The sequence below is a fragment of the Pangasianodon hypophthalmus genome, chromosome 1 (assembly GCF_027358585.1).
Source record: "Pangasianodon hypophthalmus isolate fPanHyp1 chromosome 1, fPanHyp1.pri, whole genome shotgun sequence".
Lineage (NCBI taxonomy): Eukaryota > Metazoa > Chordata > Actinopteri > Siluriformes > Pangasiidae > Pangasianodon > Pangasianodon hypophthalmus.
In genome coordinates this window covers 24,672,648-24,695,618 of record NC_069710.1, presented here as the reverse complement: position 1 = coordinate 24,695,618, position 22,971 = coordinate 24,672,648, and the positions used below count along the sequence as shown (strand labels likewise).

General features: G+C 39.9%; 3 protein-coding genes across 5 annotated transcripts; 2 read left to right on the top strand and 1 right to left on the bottom strand.

Moving 5' to 3' along the window:
• Window positions 1–2,039: 2,039 nt before the first annotated feature.
• On the bottom strand, window positions 2,040–7,568 carry si:ch73-54f23.4 (zinc-binding protein A33). 2 transcript variants are annotated; one of them, XM_034307763.2, is made up of 7 exons: window positions 7,153–7,568; window positions 6,847–6,951; window positions 6,427–6,522; window positions 5,478–5,711; window positions 5,063–5,085; window positions 4,340–4,455; window positions 2,040–3,922 (listed from the first exon to the last, which is right to left on the bottom strand). In XM_034307763.2, the coding sequence occupies exons 2-7, from the start codon at window positions 6,910–6,912 to the stop codon at window positions 3,372–3,374; spliced, it is 1,086 nt and encodes a 361-aa protein (XP_034163654.1). In that variant the 5' UTR covers window positions 6,913–6,951; window positions 7,153–7,568; the 3' UTR covers window positions 2,040–3,371. The 2 variants fall into 2 exon arrangements, with proteins under 2 accessions (XP_034163654.1, XP_026795853.1); XM_026940052.3 differs by lacking the exon at window positions 7,153–7,568 and having other exon boundaries at window positions 6,847–7,074.
• An 820-nt stretch (window positions 7,569–8,388) lies between these two features.
• On the top strand, window positions 8,389–15,429 carry ino80e (INO80 complex subunit E). 2 transcript variants are annotated; one of them, XM_053237659.1, is made up of 8 exons: window positions 8,390–8,539; window positions 8,848–8,930; window positions 9,019–9,089; window positions 9,175–9,227; window positions 12,029–12,101; window positions 12,723–12,840; window positions 13,129–13,227; window positions 14,443–15,429. In XM_053237659.1, the coding sequence occupies exons 2-8, from the start codon at window positions 8,850–8,852 to the stop codon at window positions 14,647–14,649; spliced, it is 702 nt and encodes a 233-aa protein (XP_053093634.1). In that variant the 5' UTR covers window positions 8,390–8,539; window positions 8,848–8,849; the 3' UTR covers window positions 14,650–15,429. The 2 variants fall into 2 exon arrangements, with proteins under 2 accessions (XP_053093635.1, XP_053093634.1); XM_053237660.1 differs by lacking the exon at window positions 13,129–13,227 and having other exon boundaries at window positions 8,389–8,539.
• A 2,419-nt stretch (window positions 15,430–17,848) lies between these two features.
• LOC113542255 (uncharacterized) lies at window positions 17,849–20,788 on the top strand. The gene is made up of 2 exons (XM_026939644.3): window positions 17,849–18,348; window positions 18,989–20,788. Exons 1-2 carry the CDS (start codon window positions 18,055–18,057, stop codon window positions 20,159–20,161), a joined length of 1,467 nt encoding a protein of 488 aa, XP_026795445.2. The 5' UTR covers window positions 17,849–18,054; the 3' UTR covers window positions 20,162–20,788.
• Window positions 20,789–22,971: the final 2,183 nt, after the last annotated feature.

The window sequence follows — 22,971 nt, the reverse complement described above, 5'->3', positions numbered from 1 at the left end:
TTAATTGTGCTTCAACTAAGTATTAGTTTAAGGGTGTACACACCCTTTTTCCAGAGGCCAAGCAAGACTCTTTTTTTCCTTAAAGTTATTCTTATTGTTTTTCACTTTAATTTATAAGATAAAATTTCACAGTAAAGGTAGAAAAGGTTCTGACATGATTTATCTTACCTGCCCTTTTAACAGGGGTGTGTAGACTTTTTTATATCCATTGAACATGAAGAAGTTACATGGCATGAATACACTTGGGAACTCACTTAGATTATTGTGGGTTTAATTAAAGCTACACAACTTCTCTCCCCCCCCCAAAAAAAAAAAAAAATTAGAAAAGAAAAGAAAAAAGTTCCCCAGTGAGTATATTCTGTAAACTAAAGGTCTGATTTTCTACAGCATGGTAGTACTAGTACATTGGAGTGCATCAGGGTCTAGACAGTGACAGGAAAAGGGTCAGGCATACATACTGCTGTGCCTCTGCACCAGATGAAGGTTAAGTGCCTTGCTTAGGGGCACAATCGCATTTAACAAAGCGGAATGGGGCAACTGACCCATTCTTATAGACACCAGCTCTTGAACATAGTCTCTGTTAGACAATGAAAAATTTGTATGCTTTTGCTGTAATCCGTTCACTAACCTGTAAACTCTTCACCCTGTCACGTGCTTCACTGTAATGCCAAGACACCTGTACACAGCCAATTGAAATGCTAGTTTAAATAATTATATAACCTCTAGACGAGTAGTAGTCATAGTAACTAAGTGTGTTTGCTAAATTATAGCTAAGGTAGAGCATGAACTCAGTGATATCATTTTCTGAACACTGCTAAGTGATAACATGCATCCCTTTTGTAAAAAAGCAGTGCTGTTTTGTTTAATATTTAGTGTACACCCACCAAGGCAGTGCAATGATTTTTCTCCACACGTTTGTAGTGTGTGCGCAGTATGTGTGTATTCCGTGTTTGGTACTTATATGTATTTACTATTGGCACTATAAGTATGCATTAGATGGGTGTGCGTGTGTATGGGTTCTGCGTTTACTGGATAAATGATGGATGGTGAATGCCACTGGTTACTGGCATTTCCTGAACCATTTCATAAGAAAAGCTGCCCTGTTTTAACATCCCACTGCCCGTAGCTGTTTCTGCTCTCTCTCTCTCTCACACACACACACACACACACACACACATACACACACAAGCCTCAAGACCTTACATAAGACCTCCCTTTCAATTTTTCTTGGCTAATTGTTTGGCTATGACATCAGGAGTGACAGGATTGACAGGTTTGCTTTTTTTATATCACGGCACAGATCCAGATGTAGATTTTAGAAGCTATAACGTCTCTGTTCTGGAGATATGCTTTCCTCTTCAGAGAGAACAGTAGGTCAAAGGGTCAGCAGGTAATTTACTGAAACATGATTTTCTTTTAAACTAAAATAGTTAAAATTCCAACAAAAAAATTGTTGATCAATTTTAGAGACTAGAACTAAAAGTATAATTGCTTAAAAATGTGGGAAAAAAGGACATCTGTACTGGATTGTCATTAGCAAATACTTAAAAGCAATACTCTCTAAGTCATGGTGGTTTTAAAGTGCTGATGATTGGTCAGTGTACGTTGCCTTCGTTCATTTTTCTTTTTGAAATGAAAATGGTAAAACAAGGAAATAGCTTTTTGTTTCATTTTTGTTTTTAGCACACACTAAAACAAAAAAATTGACACATTTTAATTGCTTCAACTTCATCAAAGTCTAGAAATTGAATATTCACTAATCCAAATTTAGATTTCAATTTAAATCCAAAACATCTATAACAATTTTTTTACTAAAAAAAAAAAATTAGGGTGCCTAATTGTAGAGAAATCCTGTTTTTTTTCATCCTCCATGTCATCCTCCAGTATCTTCACCCTCTTGCTATTTTTAAAAAGCATGTTGTGACCCATATTAGCAGAACATCAGGCATTAAAGTCAATCTTTAATCTAACTCTCTTCTCACTACTACCCATTGACTGCTGATATCCATTCTGAAATGATGAAAAGCAAGCAAACAAGATAATACTGAGAGCTTCTTGTAATATTTATTGTGTAAAAGCCAAAAACTGTTTTGAACATCTTGTGTGCAATTTATATTTAGTCATTTTGAAATGAAAAAGAAATGAATGCAGCATACACGGACAATGATTCTCCCCATTTTATACACTTTTTTACTTCCCCAATCAGGATATAGCTCTGTACAAATATCAGATGTCTAAGAGTTATTAAAGCAAAAGTGCACTCAAAAAGCTTATTTCTCTTCAATCCCCATGATCTCTGTAGACTTAGGAAGTGATGCCCTGTACTCCAGAAAGGAGGCTCAGAGCTTTAAAGCATGGTGAGAAAGTAATCTCCACTGTTGTGGTCTAGCTGTATGGGATGGTCAGTACCCATGACTCATTGTGTGTGTGTGTATGTGGTAAAAGCATAGAAGACAAAGCATAAGAATGAGCATTCAGACCTACAGAGGCCAGTGTGTTGTTAGCATTGGGCAGTTACTTCTAAGGCAACCTATGGAGTGTGTGTGCTGTGTAAACTGAATGATAGGCTGCGTCCTGCAGGACAACGTGCAGTTCCGACTGCCTCCATTTTGTGTCCATCACACAGCCCAGCCTCTCTTCGATGACCTATTTACAGTTTGTCCATCTCTGGAGTTCTGTTTTGCACAGACACAAATGCACACATTTTGTGAAGGAACATGACATTTGTTATGTTATAATAAAAAGCAAGGTCTTAAAAAAAAACCGTTTCAGAGTTGTTCTTGCAGTTTTTTTTGCTTTGTTTCTGTAAAATAGTGCCGATCCAAACTCCTCAAACAAAAGTCCTCGGAAACCCTGTCAATCATACTCTACAAGACAGCATACACATGCACACACACACAATGTCCCCCCACTTCACCCCTGTGCATTGTTCACATAGTTGTTTCTCGCTGTAACTACATGTGCCGAGTTCAGCACGTGACTGTGATAATTATAGACAGCATAATGTGAACAATATGAAACCCAGACACTGATTCACCATCCATTTACCATTTACGTCTTCTCTCCCTCCCTATACTGTTCTTCCTCACTACTTTTCTCTTTCATTCTGTTTCCACTGACCTACAATCCAGAGATAGATTATTTAGGACATTTATATACACAGTTCCATTTTTATTCTGCATGAAAATGCTTGAAAGACAGCAAACATTTCATACACACACTATTCAACAAATGAAAAGAAAAAAAAATTATCCAACATAACAACAGCTATTTTTGAGTTTTTTGCCACATACACTTTCTGAGAAATCCAATTCTAAGTTAGAATTCTTTAACTTAGAAAGAGCTGCAAGTCCATCTGCTCAATTGTTCTGTCAGAGCGAGGGATAGAAGATGGAGATAGGAGCGATGTTTCTCCCGTCGTCTGTGTCGCAAGGGTTGTAGAATGGGTAAATGGGCATTAGAATGGAATCCATGGAGAACGAGAAGAGCGCCGTCATGGTAAGAGCGTCGTAGAAGGACACCTCCTCCCTGTCGCAGTCTAGGAAGACGCCAATGCGAGTGGGCAGAGTGGCAGTACGTATGACCGTGGGCTTGGGGTCAGTGCAGGCTACGATTGAGCTGTTCTTCAGAGCCAGTGTCCACAGCCCATTTGCTGTGGTGGATGAGTCCATCTCGCCACGGCACACGTCCTCCCTGGCCACACCCAGGCGCCACGCCGTCTTGCCTCGCACCTCCACCTCCCAGTAATGGCGACCATGCATGAAGCCCTCTCGGCCCATCACACAGTAGTAATAGTGGAAACGTTTCTTGTTCTCATCTGCAACTGGTTCCTTGTCCTCCTCAAAATGCACTGTTGTGTTGTTAGCAGACAGGGTCAGCAGCGGGTGAGCGGTCTCAGGGTCGAAGGTCAACAGTGATATGTCTGCACATGAGAAGGAGGTTACAATCAACAGAGCTACACAAAATACACAAGCATTAAAGCATACCTCTTGTACCAATTCTCCTCAGTGTCTACCTTATGTAGATGATTCCAGTCATGTTTTTATTGTGTATATATAGTCAGTTCTGTCTCCATTCCCTAAACCATTCCCTCAACTGGCTAACACACAACTCTGCATTCACAAGCAGAAACTGCACCATGTGTGCCATCAAGCATGAAGGTTATGTTTCGGATCTAGTGAAAGCAATGCAATTCCATGGATCTTTTTTGCCCCAGCTATAAATTTAAACTCATTGCCTGCTGAGACATTTGAAAAACAACCAAACGATGCAATGGAGATCAGTCCTAAAAGGTGACTTCAACTGAGTTAAGGCTTCTAGTGACAGATATAAACAGTACTTGGGTAGAGAGAAGCCCTCATGTGTTTCCAGATCCTGTACTGAATAGGACCCACAAACTGTCCTGAGCAAATCTCACTGTCCACTGGAGACGGGCGGACAAAATTCACCTCACACCTGGCAGAGAAATGGAAAGAGAGATGGACAGAGTTAACCATTCAATGTCCCAGCTTAGTGTACTCACATTTAAACATATTAATGATGTTAAAAGCACTAAAAGTAGTGTCTTAATTAAAACACACAAACCAAATGATGGTGGAGTAGATTTGGTATAGATCAGGCAAAATAATGTAACGAGTACTAAATGAAGGATGAAATGAAAATGTAAGGTTTATGAAGTGTGGACTTTTCATGGAAATGCAACTGAGTAAATGTACAAGTATTAATTTTCACTTGTAATAAGGTTAAAAAAGGACCTAAAATGATACTTCAGAATAGCAATAAAGTACATTTAAAACTTCAAGCCTTTTATTTTTAAATTACTACAACATAACTACACGGACGTTAACTGGAAAGGGATGTATTAATGAGAGTGAGGAATGGAGGCTGGACTTGGCAACAGTTCCTAGGAGTTTAAAGGCGCTAAGGGGTTTAGGGATTGTGCCCATATTAAATAAAATCTTCTGTATGAGAAGGTGACGAAGAGGAAAAATAAAATAGGTAAATGATGTTATTGTGGGTTATGGATTAATATAACTACAAAATACTAAACAATATTCCTTACCTCTTTAGGAGATCTTTGATTTCCTAAAAGAAGTTTTAAAAAGTAGAAATTTTGTCATATATTTCACAGAATGGTCAGATCAATGTCGCTTTAGATTCCATTCACACCCATTTAATATGTGATGTGTGCTAAAAAGTGCCAGATAGCATCCAGCATGTTCCATGGATCTGCTCCAAACCCTCCTGTGGTACCTCCCCCTGTACACTTAACAAGCTGCTCATAGAAATAATGCAGCGTCGCACAGTTAGATCAACTACCAAATCCAGATATGATTAAAAAATCCTACAAAAAAAAAATCCTAAGTACAGTGCATTGAGGTTGTAAATGTATGCAACCAGATGGTGAGAATAAATCTGCTGGCAGAACACTGTTATTCCTGGAAAGCAGACATATAATATAACCCCATGAGAAGCACCTTTAGTAGTTTGGGACTGTCGTCTTCTGCTAGTTTGCTGTTCAGAGTCTCGATGGCCCTTTCCAGGTCTCGGCCCTGCATGGCAATCTTCCTCTCTCTCTCCTTCAGCATTTTCACTCGTCTGTCCCTCTCCTTCCTCAGCCGTTCCAGGTCTCTCTCCTCCTCCTCATCCAGGAAGTTATGAAGATTCTGGAACTCTGCTCGGATTTCCCGCTCCATGTCCTCAAACTGATTCTGTGAGGACACAGTGGGAAGAGAAATGAACCTCTGCTGGAGCAGGGCTTCTAAAACTTCTCCTTTGATTTATTCATTTATTTTACAAATTAACATTCTGAATATCTAACTGTGAAGATGGATTTTGTGTGCTGATATATTAAAATGTTACTGGGGGTTGACATTCAAACAAGCCACATTTAAATTAAGAATGCTATTTTAGTCCTTTGCACTTTCCTGACATGCTTCATTAGTGTAGGTGTTTAGCAATAAATATGCACAAATTTCTCCATCCATCTACCTCAGCTCTTGACAGAAGTCAAGAAAGTATTTATTTTCTTGATATATTCAAAAATATTTACTGAATATGGATTTAAAAGCATTACTTGATGTATGTTACTGACATATGATCATGTTCAAAAGTTACAATAGTCTTATATTATAAATCAGGAATAAAAAAAAATGGTTGAGGCTTAGGAGTCAGAGAAAATTCATAATGTCCATTTTCAGCTCCAGTGCCTCTGTCTTATAACTCTGACAGACAGAATTAAATATTCACTCCAGTAAGATAATCAGTGGATTGAATATGCAGTACTTACAGTAAATGTTTTAGAGAGCTAGACATTGTTTAATTGGTTAAACAGATACATTGGTGATGTTGATTCCAGGTTAATTCTGTATTTTATAAGAATCATGTCTGGAATTAAAGACTTTATATGATAAATCCTGTTTTTACCTCCACATCGATTGCATCTGCAAAAGTGTCTTTCTCTGCTTCATGGCATTCATCAACTTCATGTTTAATCTTCTTAATCGCCTGAATGAGCTTCTCCTGTACCACAAGTGTAGGAATAAGTGAACATATCTATATGTTTTTTTATATGTAATAATTCCATTTGAATGCAGTCATACCAGGTGTATTACAAAACCAAAAACATTTTAACCACTATTTAACCACTTCCACTTAGTTAATGTGGATAACAAAATGACTGACAAGGTTCTTGTTAAGTATAAGCATTATCATTAATCATTTACAGGTGATAATCTGTTGCATTTCTTGGCATACTTTCAGTAGAAATCTAGGTCAAAATGTGCATCGGGCTAAGTATACTTCTCTTCTTTGCCTTGACGTCACACTTCAAAAGTTTACTCTTACCTTCTGGTCATTGAGAAGAGACTTGTTATAGTTGTTGTTTGTGTCCTTCATGTGATTGGTGTACATTCCAGTTTCCTCGTCAGAGGCAAGCAAAGGAAGATAAACCTTCAGGACGTCACACAAGAGAGAGAGGGCTCAGTTAAAAAGAGATGTGTGTGTTTGTGTGTGTGTGTGTGTGTGTGAGAGAGAGAGAGAGAGAGAGAGAGAGAAAGAACAGAAGGACAGAGACTATGTGAGAGTAATAAATCAAAAGGGGCAGGAGCGAGGGATTGGTCAGAGGTGTAACAGGCTGAGAGCATATGTTACATGTATGCAGGGAGAGAACTCATATTCAAAACACTATACTGTCCCAGTCCATCATCATCGTAAGACATCAACACCTAAGATAAAAGACAAAAACAAAGGGATTAGGTTTATATCTGTCACAGAGCACAACACATGCTCAATTTATGGCCATGAGAGAAGAGCTTTCTATTTTTGTCTCTGCTCTGCAACAAGAGACGACATCAGAGGACAATGACTGTTAGGTCTGTGTCTCTGTATGTGTGTGTGTGTGTGTGTGTGTGTGTGCGTGTGTGTGTGTGTGTGTTTACAAGTGAAAACAGAGGAACATTATGTTACACAAATTGAGCTCTGTGTGGTTAACATTTTCTGAATATTTCCATAAATGGAACGATTGAGTGGGTACAGAGCAGTGTATCGTCCTACCAAGTACTGACAAAGGCATTTTTGGCACCATTAGAAATCATGTCTATCAAAAGGTCAGACTGTCAGTCCTTGTTTCCCCACCTCACATTCCCACCCCTCACCCATCCAAACTCCACACCCCTTGTTCCATCCATCTCTTCATTTCCCCCTGCTAGCCTCCTCTCACCCCTCCCTGCAGCTCCTGCACCAACCTCCTGTCAAAGTCCTGTCAGTGTGCATAAATATTACTTAGCAGTACAGATGCATTATTCATCTAGTCTAGCTCCCCGTCTATTAAGACTCTTCTGAGTCAGACTTTGGTATGCGCTTAGAAACTTGCAAGTGCAATGGCTTTTGTAGACTGAAGGTATTTAAAGTTTCCAGAATATATGAGCCCAAAAGATCAGTGTTGGCTGACTCATGCAGTCAATTCTGTGTGTGAGTGTATGTAATATATATATATATTACACACACACACACACACACACACACACATACATACACACATACATACATACATATATACACATAAGCCTAACCCTATATATATATATATATATATATATATATATATATATATATATATATATATATATATATATATATATATATAAGTTAACAAATGTTATCTATTCTCATTTAATGGTTCGATATACTAAGCTAAGACGTTCAGCAAATCTACAAATTAAAAGTCTCACAAAATTCTATTTTACTTTGAACCCACTTAAAAATATGGAAATAAATAAATGTATTAAGTAAATTTAATGTGTTACTAAATACATGAAGCCTATTTTGATTCAATATTAAAGTCATAAAGTTTTTAATTAGCGTATTTAATGTCTGAGCGCAAGTTGGTTAAGGTTCATTTCCGGCGCATGCTTCTAACGTAGGCGGAAGTAAACAAAAGCGTGTAGTGTTTGTTCGTCTTGAGTTCTTCATGTGCAATAATAATAATAATAAAAATAATATTTCAGCTGAGTCAATTTTTTACACGTCTGTAATTCAGGTTAGTATCCTGTCTCGATCTTGTGTCATTGTAAATGCATTTCAAAATAAAATCACACAAATGAAGTCGCTTACTGGCTGCTGTGCGAAATTGCTAACGGATAATTTAGCTGTCTAGTTCATAGATGCACAGATAGGTATCACTGCACACCATGCATCCTTCTACGAGCTCAGTGTGCTTAATGACAGGAACAAGACATTAAATTTTTATGAAATTGTTATGAACAGCTTCTGCATTCAGTACAGTGCACTGTATTTGCATTAAGGATCTGTACATGTGACTAAACCTTGATGTCCTTTTCTCTCCAGACATGAACGGCCAAGCCGAGTTAGATGTGGATTACAAGCGGAAATACAAAAACCTAAAGCGAAAATTAAAATTCTTGGTGTATGTAAGTACACTTTGTTTTCTGTGTTTATTGATGTTGTGTTTGAGGATGTCTGATGAACCCCAGTTCATTTGATCTTGTTTCATTTTAGGAGCAAGAATGTTTTCAAGAGGAGCTGAGAAGAGCACAGAGAAAGCTTCTGAAGGTCTCCAGAGATAAAAGGTTTAACACTGTTCCTTTTATATATATAATTTTATATAGTGGGTACATGGCATGGTAACTAAAGTGCCTTTCTCATCTGTCTCAGTTTCTTGCTGGACAGATTGTTACAGTATGAGCGGGTGGATGAGGACTCGTCTGGTAAGTCTTCTTTCCAGAACTAGTTTTCACGTTTGTTTTGCTAAGTACTAATAGCAAGGCTGTCACCTCATGTCCAACACAGGGTCATATGTGTAGCCTATAAAAGGCCCTGGCTACATCAGGCTTGTCCTCTGGCCATTAGCGTCAGCCCGAGTGATTCAGATGGCCTAGTGGTCCTCCACTTAGTCAGAGAATCACAGTTACATACATAGCCTTCCGGAGCTAGTGGAGACCACATATTAAAGTCGTCACAAGCATTTGTAACCCTAAACCAGGAGTGCGTTTCCTAGAGCAGTGCTTACTATAAGTCCTGATTCTTTTTTTTATGTAGAAAGATGACCACTCGAAGCCTTACTTTTGCTCCATCTTAAGGATGCTAGTCATTCAAGTGTGATGATGATCTTTTTTGATAGTGAGATCCACTCAAGTGCTGATACTGATCTTATATGAGAATAAGAGTCACTTGAGTGCTAATACTGTTCCTATTGAGGCTAAAAGTCACTCAAAATTACTAAATTACTTCGAGCCAGATACTTTTTTGATTGAGGGCAAATGTTATTCAGACACACCACAGAACACATGGGGTGTGATGAATCATCATTCAGTCACTCAGTCAAATCTGGTGCAGGTTGATGGTGAACTCCATGACGCCACTTCACTTCAAGTCTGCCAAAGTCACATGCTATTAGTGCTGCCCAGGAGGTAGCCATAGCACTGCTCAAGAATGCCTGCACAATCACTTTCTTTTACCCAGTGGGCTAACCTCTCTTTAGACAGCCAAACCCCTAATGGTGCTCCTCAAAGCACACAAACAGGTGTTTGAGGTGTCTCACATCTTAAATCAGGCAGATTCTGCCTCATTGTGCATTTTGTTGGTACATGTCTTGGGGGAAATAAAATCGGCCAGGGTCTATTGTTCCATACAGTTACTATTGCCTCTTCCTCTAGCAATGTGGCCAATTAGTTTCATACCTGGCTTGGAAATTCTGCAGCCCTTCTGGTGACTCTTTGGTGGTTTGATCAGTCTTTGTCCTGACCTAGTTTTGTCATCAGCCATTGCAGTCTTTAAAACTCACTTGTCCTGCTCTATTGTCCAAATACTTGGGTTCATATTTGAGCCAAAGAGATCCAATCATCCAGTGCCTCCTGAACCTGTATGGCTAAAAACTGCCCAGGCACCAGTAGAAGGTGGCACAAAGTGTTTTTACCAGACTATGGCACTTGAGCAAGCCAAAGTTGCCTTCTTATTTATGTCAGTGAGACAAATCTCATTTGTTTCCCATGCCCCATTGCTATGGCTCCCACAGCTTGGAGCACTGCCTGTAAGATCTCCAAGCCCACTGGATCTTCCGTTGTGGGCATTATTTCTTTCAGGGCCAAGTGCAAATGTGGCAAGATTTTAGTGGCACAGCTTATACTTTCAAGTGTATCATACACTTTGCAAATGAGTGTCAGCACTTTTATAGTCACGCCATGTACAGTGTGTTGCCCATACCACTAGTAAGGCTGCCGGTCTCTCAACTGGCAGCATTGACTTCATCCCTGTGGTTTCCACATATGTCACTGCAGCCATTATACTGTATTTGCTCTTATACCAGGTCACAGCTTTCCTGTGCTCTCGAACACACATAAGAGCTTCTTACTGAAACTGGTACACTGTGAAATATAGCCTAGCCACTCGTTTAGGTTACTTCAAAATGGGTCAGGCATTTGATCCAATGCATTAGGTGTAAGATCAGGCTGTAGTTTTGCCAAGGAGGCCTTGATGCCTGTTAGCTGCAAATGATCTGCTGTGGTGCCATGTTCCAGGGTTACTCTCTGACCTTCCGAATGCTCTGTTGGCGGGCTGTCAGTCCTGTCCTCCGAGGTGTGCCTCAAGCATAGAGAATGACATTCACTGAAAGTACATCACGGTCTCTCTCTACATGTGAGGCAGCTTTAGTAAGTTTCACCAAAGTTTTCAGTTTACCATGCTGTTTGTATGCATTGACACTAACAGCATTTGTCCTATGCCCTCTGTCAGATCCTCAACTCTAACACATTCTGGATGCTTGTTTTCTCTCCTCTCAATGGAGCTGAACAGTTGAACCGTCTGTCAGCTGCTGTTCTTCCTTTGATCATGCCTCAAAGGAGCTTAGCTTTCTTTTCCTAGCGGGCTTTGCAGTCATGTCAGTTGCCTGCTTCACTCCCCGCAGCACTCCTGCAGTGTCAGCTTGTGAGACTATTGAAGAATTATGCTGCAATCAGAACAATATCCATAATGCTGCAATTAGAGCAGTATCCATTATGCAGCAATTAAGGCAAGGCTGTGTAAGTGCCCAAGCAATTCTGGCATTGTTAATGACCATTACCCATCCCCACTGAGGCTTGGCAGAACAAATAAATTGCCATTGTACCCTGAAATACAGGAAATTAAGAAATCAGATAAGGTTGAAAGTTCAACAAATTCACAAGTTAGAATTTCTGAACCTTGAGTCCTTATCAGTAAATGAATACTAAAGTCACCCACTGTCACCTGAGGTGCAGGTCAATACACTCTCCTTGACTGTGCAGATTTGACCATAACAATTTTATGCAGACATAAGGGTTTCTGAAGACATTTAACATCTTGTATCTGCTTCTTCTTCAAGACAAGAATGGAAACAAGCATGGTGATGACTGTTATTAGTACTCAGCAAGGAAATGAGCAAGCAGGAAAAACTCTTTTAGAAAATGTCTTGCAAATAGGAAAACATTACTGTGTATTATTGTGTTATTATTTCATTAATACATCACTGCTGAGTGCTGCGGTTGTGTTACAGACTCGGATGCCACAGCCTCCTCAGACAGCGAGGGAGAGGCTCCAAGAGAAAGGGAAAGGGAACCAGGAAAGAAGTGAGTCCATCATATGTGCTGAAATTACTAACCCTGTATTTGTGTAGCTGATTGCGTTCTGTTTTTACCTCTTCATTCTGCCTCGGAATATCATACAGAAATGTGGAGTACAGTTAAGGGCGGAAGTTTTCTATGAATTTTTGAATGGGAAAAAGAATGAAAACATACAAATAAAAGAGGTTGTAGGCAGTTACTAAGGCAAAGGTGGAGTATGAGAGATTAGCAGTAGAGAATATTTATATAATTTAGAAAGGAAGATGCAAACTTGAAACTTGAAACTCCCCCCCCCCCCCCCCCCCCCCCCCCCACCATTAGTATAATGCACTGTTTGTATCGCTAATATGTGATAATGAAGAGACATCTGTGTTACACTGGTTCAAAATCTGTTTTGGACAGAAAACGTCTTCAGATGTTGAGCAATGTGAGCATCGTCACGATCCGATATGCATAAAATGCTAGTGTGGTCTTATCTATTTTATGTGGAAAGCATTTAGCAGTTTAACTTTTCAGCAGTGTAGTCTTTATTTTATCCTAAGGCTATACAAATGCACTGTGTGGTGTAGAGACTGATGCGCGAGTGCATTCCTGTGTAACCTCAGCATTAATATGTGTAAACCTCAGGAGGAGAAGTCCCGGAGGTCCGTCCCTCGCTTCATCCTCGTCCCCCCAGCTTTCTCTCCTCTCTCGCCCCGGAGCGAACGCTCTCCAGTCTTCAGCACCCACTCAGTATCTCAACGCGGTGAGGAGTTTATACAGCACAGCCTACATCACTTACCTCATCTGACATCAGCGTATTGCTTTTAGTCTAAAACATTGTTGAAAGTTTCATATATTAGTTCTGTTCATTTGTTACTTTGACATTTTATTCATTCATTCTTTTCTTTCTCTTTTCTGTTGTCGTCTTGTCACATCATCTGCTTATTTTCGGACCCATATCTTATGGGGTGGGGACTGTGCGTGCGGACATGGCGGTGGATTTTGTGTGTGTGTGTGTGTGTGTGTGTGTGTGTGTGTGTGTGGTGAACAGTTACCCTTCCCTCCTGACTATTTGGCTCCCTCTGCTGAGCGAGTGAGGAAAGAGAGAAAACCAAAACCACCAAAACAGAGAAAAGAGTCTGCAGGAAAGGTGAGAGAGAGAGATAATGAGAGGAAAAGAAGACAGGAAGTCTGAAATGGCTTCGATTATTCCTTGTCTAACCTCAGTGCGGCCTGTTTTTCCCCCCCCGAGTATTAGTGCTGTCACTGGTGAGGTTAAAGACGGAGATGAATGTACTGACTCATAAAATTCCAGTAGGATGTATAAATGACTTCATATTGTAGATTTTATGAAAAATGCATCTGTTAATTCAGAATGTAAAAACAAACTCGCAAATATGTCATCACTGTAGGTTTAATTTTCAAATGAATCCTCTTCCGACAAAAAAATGTCCTGTGCTGCTTGTTCTGCAGCACTGGCACTACAGATGATGCAAGAGAAGCCAGACTCGAGGGTCAGACAGCATCATGTCAGGCAAACAAACATGAATTTTGGAATCTGAAAGGAAAAGAGGCCAGGAGCAGTGCATTGTCTGTATTTCATGACTTAAAAAACGATTATTTTTTCATTAAGAAAAACTAAAGAAAAGTTAATTTCTTTGCATTTCTCAGTGCCATAGGGAAGTAATCACAACAAATGTGAATTTTTGTCCTCTTCCAAATAGTTGAGATGTCTATTAAGGGTAAGATGCACTTTTGAGGATTTGTATCATTAAAAAAATTAATGGCTTTTTTTATTATACATGGACAATTACAATATAAAATATTGTTTAAAAAAAATATATAATAATGTTTAGGGTTAACATTGCTTATTTGTGTGGTGGTGAAACAGCACTATTTCATAATACAGTTACTAACTATTAAACAAGGTACATTCCAGGGAAAGGAAACAGCATAGCATCTTGTTAAAGCTATATATAAACAGTGCAGATAAATCCCTGAAGAGGAAAGTGAAGGTCCATTAGTGCATTAGGGTGCATTAGAGCTAGGAGCGTGGGTGTAAAAAAAAAAAAAAGAAAGGGATAGAGAGAGAACAGACTGGACAGTGAGACCACTATACAGTATATTCAAGAAGATTATTAAATTACTGTCCTAAATATGTTGACTATAGAAAATAATTACTTTTTTTTTTGATTAACATCATAACAAATATTTAACAATCATTTTAATGAAAATGTAGTTAAAATACAAAGCTTTGCTTGTGATCACTAACATGACTGGTGGATCATTATCATGATCATCATTTTTCATGTACTGTTATCAAAATCATTTCAGTCTTTCACATTCTCTTTATCCTTTTTCCCAGGTGGTATCTCCATTAGCATCTAACTACCCAACAGGCAGTGCTCCGGGCGCGGGTTCGTCCGGGCCGTTCAGCTGGGTCCCGCGGCAGATGCTGAGCGGAGACGCCGCAGAGGAGGAAGGAGAGAGTGAGGGAGAAAGCGATGGAGGAGAGGAGGAGAGAGGAGAGGGAGAGGAAGCAGAACTGGTCATTGACATTCCTAATGAGTGAAGGTGAAATGGACAAAGACTCTAGTGTTTGTTTAGCATCAGTGAAGGGAAACCTCAAGGAAACGCCATTTATCCAGTTGTGTTTTTGCTATAATTATGCTACAATTGTCTCTTCTCCACCATTTTTACATTTTAATAGCAACAATCTAACAATTAAAGCTACAGTGTATAGGATTTTATTTGGGTTAAAAATGAAAACAAAGTCATTATTGAGTCAGGGGAGGAAAATCTGCCGGAAAATACAGTGTTCCTCCTTGAAAGGCTTGTGATAAGAATTCACACTCAGAGCTCTTGGGTTTCAAATTGGAGGATGCATGTTATACGCCAGCTCATTTACATCCGACACCATCATCGCTGAAAGTAGTAGAGCCGAAGACCTGACCCCAGATTTCCACTATGACTTTGACAGAGTAGCATAAAAGAGAAGCCTTTCCCCTTAAACTGAGTTTTAGCCAGATAGCTCGTGATATTCGGCCTCATAGTCACATAGAGCTGCTGTAGATGTTGTGGCAGAGACACATCTGTATGTACTGATTCAGGATCAGGTAAATCATGTGTGTCAGAATTATTGTAATGTTAAGAAGAGTTTGCTGACTTGTAATTCAGCATTTATGTAAGCAAACTGCCTGTTATAGAACCTGAGTCTCTTATTACTCAGCAAGGACCTCAGCTGCTTTTTAAAGTGTTCAAATAGTTCTCTGTTAAAATCAACCATCTGGTCATTCTTACTAGATAACATTGTGACTTAAAACATGGTGAATTGTAATCTGACTTTTGTTAACACTGTGACCTTTTTCATTAGCTCTGTAATAAAAAAAAATAGAACTAAATCCTATTTTCGTGTACATTTTTATCAGTACAAGCTATGGTCAGAAGCTGTGGCATCTAAAAAGTGGTAATATAATGAGGTACAGAAGAGAGTATCAAGTTCTGGAGAACTCCCTTTCTGTACATCTATTAGAATTAGTGCTTTTAAACACACACAGATTCAGTTTGTTATATAATTATACAATACAATACACTTTTCAGTGCAGCAATTAACCAGAAACTGAATCCCAGTCTGCTTTAAAAGGCTTTTACTAGGAGCTTATCAACATATTTATCAACATCATGGCACAAATTCTGTCTGTCCATTGACTAATGCTTCTTGTAATTTAATTTATTGGAATATTAAACACTCAACCCTCACCTGTGTACCTGATACACACACTGCCATGGCAGTGTCACTGCTGTGCAATAAATGATCCACCACCCCAATAGTATGTGGGCTGCGGTGGTCATATAGATGTCCCTTACCACTGATGGACAGAGTAGAGGGGGATGACAAATTGTGCACAAGAACAGATGAGCTACCGTCTGTAGTTGTATACCTACATAATGCATACTACCAACGCCTACCACCCCCCACCCCCGCCTTTGAACCTTTCCACAGTTTTTTAGTGTTAAAACCTGAAACTGAAATGGACTTATTTTGCATTATGTTATATATGTTATATAAATCTACACAACCCATAATAAAGAAAGAACCCATAGACATAAAATAAATATAGATTGCAAAATTATTTACAAATTAAAGAAAAGGTAAAAGTGATTGCCTAAGTATTCTCCTCTGTTGATGTGAAACCCCTAAATTAGTTCTGGTGTAACCAGTTGCCATCAGAAGTCACATAATTAGTTGAATGCAATTCACCTGCCTGCAATTAAAGTGTCACATGATCTCAATGTAAATACATCTGTTCCTGGAAGGCCCCAGAGTTTGTTAGAAAACATGACTAAACAAACACCTGTCAAAACAGGTCCAGGAGAAAGTTATGGAAAGTATCCCAAACTTTGAACATCCCACTGAACACTGTTTAATCCATTATTAATAACAGCAAAGAGTACGGCACAACTGCGACGCTGCCTAGAGGAGGCCATCCTCGAACAGTCAGTGACGGGGTAAAGAGGGCAGAGAAGCAACCAAGAGGCTGAATATAACGCATAACATGATGCTACCACCACCATGCTTTACTGTTAATACCTATGCAGCGCACTGTACATTATTTAATGGTCCATGTTTTGAGGTAGAAGGTACACTTACACCTAAAAACATGGACTATTAAATAATGTACAGTGCGTTGCATAGGTATTCATGGTAAAGCACGGTGGTGTAAGCATCATGTTGATATGAGTGTATATTGAGTATATATTGGCTTGTCTCAAAGATTTTATTTAACTAGAGAATTTTCTCAGGTTTCACATACGTGTGTGTGTTGTAAATTGAGGTAGTTGTCCTTCGGTGGATAGATGGGTAGTCGGGTATGTAATAATCTTTATTTAAGACACAGTTACGCTCAAATTTATGCAAGCACTGACACTTGGGTGTGCAGTATGTAGAACACATTACTGGGAGTATTCAGAGGGTGAAACAAACACAAACACACAGAAAAATAAAGTGGGAGAGTGAGTGTTGCAACCACACCTATCTTGCCCTTAAGCTCAGAGACCAGTTCAGACAGGCAGCTCTGCAGTGTAGGGTTACAACACACACACACACGGCTTACTGTTGTCATACCTACAGAGCTTTGCACAATTCTTACTGGTATTTGGCAGCCAGGTTTTATTATGGATTCAAGACATTTTTATTATATCTGTCAGCAAGTTACTGCATAATTTAAATGTCATAAAATGGTTATGTTTTCCCGTGAGGCATGTTTATGAAGGCTTGCATGTTTTCTCTCACTGGACAGACATGCTGTCTGACATGTTGTCATGCTAAAACACTGATGCTTTAAACTCAGAGAACAGGTCTGTTTTTGTGTTTTAGATTATGAGTTGTTTTTCGGCTTTTGTGAGAACCAAATATTCAGTAGTGATAGGAATGCATGATTACTTGTGGGTAGAGCTGAAAAGTGCTTAATATATTTATTCATTTAATTTATTCTATTTTTACAAAAGATCCAGGTTTTATTGAAAACGTATAAAAGTTAGAGAATTGAGCGTAGGGTTAGGGTAAGTTGTGCACATTGAAGTCAGTGAAAATACCTGATAAAAAATAAAACCATGTGTGCGTGATTGAGAGAACATGCGAATATGTGTTCAATACAGGGGTGTGTGTTAGAGAATGCTGATTTACAGGTAATGCCGATAGGTGTGAGAGGGTGTGTGCACAGGTTTGTGTACATTACTGCTGAACCACCACCAGCGGAACTGATTTACTGACATGAAAAAAGAGAAAAGAATGAGACGTGAGCAGGAGGGGTAAAAGCACCCAAGCTCTTAATGTGTAGTCGAGAGAGCAGGAGCAGAGCGTAGAGAGTGGGAGGGAGAGGAAGAGGGGGTGACTTGCAGGATCTTGTGGAGTGTAACTGCTGCTTCAGTGCTGTCATTTACAGCCAGTGCCAGACTGCAGTGGAGTGTTTTGGCCATGCTGTGTACAGCACGGAGGAACAATGTGCGTGAGCTTGCAGTGCTGATCCTGGGCCTGCTCCCTCTGGCTCACATTCTCACAGCTTCAGAGGTGCTCGAGTGTGAGGAGAGCTTCTACAGAAACACCCCCCCACAGCGGGTCACTGAGTCGGGCTTGGAGAGGAGATGCCACAGCCTGGGAGCCGGGCGCACATTTGTTTCACTCTATCACCCTGGACACCAGTCTAATGTCTACACGGCTCTGCACCTAGGCCAGCACAATGCATGGGGCAAAGGAACAACCGAGGAATTGGTAAGAAGATCTGTTTTTCTAGTTCTTTCCATTCCTAAGATACAAAGCATTTGATATGAGGAGCCAAAGCTGTAACGGTAAACTGTAATTGAATTGCACTGCCTCTGCTTGGTGTTAAATTACATTTAGTTTCAGATGGCTCCATGATTTTGCCTGATTTGAGTATATTATGTAGTTTTATACATCATCACAGTCATCTGGCTCTAATGAAGCACTGCAAGGAGTTTAATATATAAGCAAATTAAGCTTCTAGAGAATTCCATGGTTTCAAAATGAAGCATGCATAAAGATATTGTGTGCATATGAAAAAGCTGACTAGGAAATAGATGTGAAGCTTAGGGTTAGAACAAAACACAAACTACAGCAAATTTCTTAATGACCCTTCTCATGTTTAATGAAAGGACCCATTTAGAGACTTTGCATACATTTGCGTCTCAGAACAGCTTCTTTCTTTCATTCAGCCACAAAGGAAACTTTTTTTGTGCTGCTGTTAGATTCTGTGTAGCAATGCTGTAAGCGATAGAAAGCTGTATAAGAGGAACAATACATTATTGATCTGATCTTTCCATTATTGAGATTTCTAGATTTAAAGAGGATATCATGTAAATAATTTTTTTGTGTCTCTCAAATGCATCTGCAGGATGAACCAAGTGAGACAGAAGTCCTCGGAGAAGAGTCCCATGTACACGTTCCAGCTTTGTACAAGAAGGACCAGGATGTCGCTTCATCACCCTCAGCTTCCCCTTTCCACAAACTGGATGCTCTTACTGCAGAGCTGGTAAAGAGCAGGACCGTACCACAGTGCTCTAAGGCAGGGGGGGGCGTGTACGTTCAGAGCGGTGTAGGTGGGCTGAGTGAGACGAAGGCAGATGTGCTGTGGTCGGCAGTGTGCTGCGATGTTCCTGACGGACTCGGCAGCTTCAGTATGGGAGTGGTCCAGGAGGGTGAAGGGGAGCTGAAGCTGATGAGCGTGAAGGCGCTGGAGGAACTAGTGGACATTAAGGAGCTTTTCTCAGGTGGGTGTGGAGAGACAGGAAGTCTGGGAGAAGAGCCACTGGAAATCACTGAAGTTCCTGAAAAAGACACAGCTGAGACGGACAAAAGCAGTGACAAGGACGAGGTGCCCAGCACGACAGCAGATAGAATTGAGTCTGAACCCAGCCTAGAAGAAAGCATTAATGAAACAGAAAGCTCTGAGTCTCAACAGGACAGTGTTATCCTCTATGTCCTGTCCTCTGCCATCTCTCTCCTGTGCGCTCCTCTCTCTCCAGTTGTCTCCACCCTCACAAACCTCCCCTCTCAAATCTGTTATGTCTTGCAAGAGGACGCAACCGTACTGGCATCGCTGCCCAGCGACAGCTTCAGTTTGGTTCAGAACCTGGGTTCTGGTGTAGTCTCGGGTGTTGAGAATGTAGGCAGCGTCGCATACCAAGTGGGTGAGCATAGTGTGTGCTCACTCTACACATTTATAAGCACAATAGCGGGTACCCTCATGCTTTCATGCCAGGAGGGACTGGTAGGTGCAGGAACACTAATTGGTGACGCTCTGGGGCTGGTGACCGGTGCACTGGGTGAGGTCTGGGACTTTGGGACAGAGGTAGTAGAGTGCATGTGGCAAGGGCTTAGTGGGTACGTGGGTGCAGTGGGTGCAGAGGTGGGCGAACAGGGCTGGTCAGTAGGTCAAGGGATGGGCACACTGGTCTGGAGGGGACAGAGGGGAGTTGGGCATGTGATTAATACGGTGGTGAGCATCATTGGGGGAGTGTTGGGAAACACGATGGAAAACATACAGGAAGCTTTCAGTGGGGAGTAAGAGAACAGGAGGTAGTTTTTTGTGCATGAGTGCATGGATCTAGCGCAAGTTTATTTATACTGCGTTACATCATTGTCAGTGTCTTGCTGCTAAAATGCAATCTGCACAAAACTGTTTATGTGGATTGGAATTATTTATGATGCACAATTCATCTCTTAAATCAAAAGATTGGGGACTGACATGAAGATCTTGTATGGATCTGAGGGCTTAGTGATTCATCTTTTACACTCTTTGTGAAGTTGGTGTAAGTTTGGTGCATTCAGCTGACTGTCAAAAGTGGAAGGGTTAGTAATTACAGAATGGAAAGTATGATGCTAATGTTTGTGATGTAAATTGAAATGTGAGTGGTATCATAGAGACCATGATGTGAACTCTTATACAGTACAATACAATGCAGTTCAGTCTCATCCCCATTAATAATCTTTCCAGCTTTGCCTTGGTGAAATATTTGCACAAATGTCCCTAGTTGTTAAACAGAATATCAGAAAGTTGTATCTGTAGCAATAAAAACCTGGTGTTCAATGTCAGTCAAGTGTTTGTGCCTAGTCATCTCCACAGTGAAACTGAGATACGTATGCACCAAATCCAACCTGAGTGATGTCTAAATAAAGGACTGTTTCAGGGGTTTTGGATAGTCATGTCATTTGTTCTGATAAATCATTTTTAAAAAATATACATTTCCAGGCTGTGGAGAAAATGGCCATCTTTTTAATTTGGTGGAAAACTGCATTTCTGGGATGGAATGCTGATTAAAGGAAAATCTTTACAGTAAATCTATTGGCATGCTTAATGGATCCCCCAAGGGTTCTCTTTCAATAGTTAAAGGTTCTAAAGGGGTTCTTTATCATAGGAAGGCACACTGCTGTAGGCTTGTACATAGAACCATTAAGCATTTACCCAGAGGGACATCTTTTGAATGTAATACACAAGAGAAAACTGCAGATTCATGATTATTAGTATAAGCAAAGTAAGCAGCACATAACATGGAAAGACATTTTATTTTCTTTCAATTCATTTTCATTTACTAATTGCTTTTAAAACTGCTTTTAAAACCAGAGAGAACAGTGAATATGAGGTGCATGTTTTGTATACTTGTTTTCTTTCTACAGTTCTCAACTGCAGTCAGTGCTTATTTCAATAGATACAGTATAATGCATGTAATGCATGTATTACTTATTACTATTATTTCTGTATTATTTATTATTAATTATTATTCAGATCAAACTAAAATATGATATTACATATATATCTTTTTATCTCTTGGAAAATCTATGGGAGATTTTGGAGCTATGTGTTAGACAGTAATCCCCACCACCATTATCAAAACAGCTGAAGGAATATCATTTGGAAGAATGCTATTCATCCCTCCAGTACAGTTCCACAGACTTCTAGAATCAGTGCCAAGGTGCGTTGAAGCAGATCTGGCGGCTCCTTACTAGATCACTCTTCATGTTGGTTTTTTAACCATCACACCCATATGTGTTTGTTGAACATCCCATTCCAGGTTTAGTCACTCTTCTGGCAAGGTTTTCCACTAGATTTTGGAGTGTGGTTGTGGGGGTTTGTGCTCATTCAGCCACAAGAGCATTAGTGATGTCAGGAACTGATGTTGGGCGAGGAGACCCGGGGTGCAATTGGTGTTCCAGTTCATCCCAAAGGTGTTCCTTGGGGTTGTGCAGGCAACTCGAGTTCTTCCACTCCATCCTTGGCAAATCATGTCTTCATGGAGCTCACTTTGGAACCCTTAGTCCCAGTGAAGGGAAATTTTAATGCTACAGTATACAAAGATATGCTATACACTTGTGTGCTTCCAACTTTATGGCAACAGTTTGAAGGCCCACACATGGGTGTGATGGTCAGGTGTCCACAAACATGGGCCATATAGTGTATAATAGTGACTATAGTTATTATTTAATTGTATTTCTAATCATGAATACTGGATGCTAAAATGCCACAAGAAAGCAGCGACATAAACTCATTCTATAGTAGACCTACTGTATAAATAGAGCTAGTCATCTCTCATTTATCAGCAAAAAGTTCCTTTGCTTTTTTCCATTATGAAGTTCTCCATTAGAAGTTGGCCGCATATCAAATCAAAGCCTCGACTAGATGTACAGGAACATGTAAACAAATTACACACTCAGAGCAGTCATTTCTGCTGGGTGGCGTAGCAGGTACTGTTGATTCCTCACCGCTCCAGAGTCCCTGGTCTGATCCTCAGCTTGGGTTCCTTTCTGCAGAGTTTCTGTGCATGTTCCTCCTAAGAACATGCCAGTAGGTGGAGTGGCTACTCTAAACAGCCTCTAAGTGTGAATGAGTGTGTGAATTTGTGTGTTCATAGCGCCCTGCAATGGACTGATGTTCGATCCAGCATGTATTCCCACCTCATGTCCAGTGTTCCTGAGACAGACTCAGGAAACACCACGACCGTGAACAGGATAAAGTGGTTACTGAAGATGTATGACTGAATATATGTATTTCCAATACATTTGTGATACAAAAAATTCATACATTCATACAAAAAATTCATACAAAAAAAAAATAATTCAAAAACATACAATGTGCTATAAGCCTGTTGCTTGCCATTTTAAAACATGTTAAGAGATGTAGTAGAAGACGTAAGCAAAAAAAAAAATGCTGCTCTGCTCATGCCTAAACTACAGGGTGTCCCGAAAGTCTCCGTACAAAGGGGAAATTAACACTTTTTAGCAAAATGTCTTCCAAAATTTTTCATACAATTTTCAATTTTCAATTTCAATCATACTTAGTTTGTATGTAAGTTTTTTCAGATAGCATTTAAGAATGCGTTT

What these genes read in the sequence shown, in the direction of transcription:
- si:ch73-54f23.4 (XM_034307763.2), bottom strand. Translation starts at nt 6,912, where the DNA reads ATGTACACCAATCACATGAAGGACACAAACAACAACTATAACAAGTCT. An exon ending in CAGATGCAATCGATGTGGAG is followed by an intron (nt 5,712 to 6,426) that starts GTAAAAACAGGA and finishes GTGTCCTCACAG; the next exon opens with AATCAGTTTGAGGACATGGA. An exon ending in ATCAAAGATCTCCTAAAGAG is followed by an intron (nt 4,456 to 5,062) that starts GTAAGGAATATT and finishes TTTCTCTGCCAG; the next exon opens with GTGTGAGGTGAATTTTGTCC.
- ino80e (XM_053237659.1), top strand. Translation starts at nt 8,850, where the DNA reads ATGAACGGCCAAGCCGAGTTAGATGTGGATTACAAGCGGAAATACAAA. An exon ending in AATTAAAATTCTTGGTGTAT is followed by an intron (nt 8,931 to 9,018) that starts GTAAGTACACTT and finishes GTTTCATTTTAG; the next exon opens with GAGCAAGAATGTTTTCAAGA. An exon ending in GGTGGATGAGGACTCGTCTG is followed by an intron (nt 9,228 to 12,028) that starts GTAAGTCTTCTT and finishes GTTGTGTTACAG; the next exon opens with ACTCGGATGCCACAGCCTCC.
- LOC113542255 (XM_026939644.3), top strand. Translation starts at nt 18,055, where the DNA reads ATGCTGTGTACAGCACGGAGGAACAATGTGCGTGAGCTTGCAGTGCTG. An exon ending in AAGGAACAACCGAGGAATTG is followed by an intron (nt 18,349 to 18,988) that starts GTAAGAAGATCT and finishes ATGCATCTGCAG; the next exon opens with GATGAACCAAGTGAGACAGA.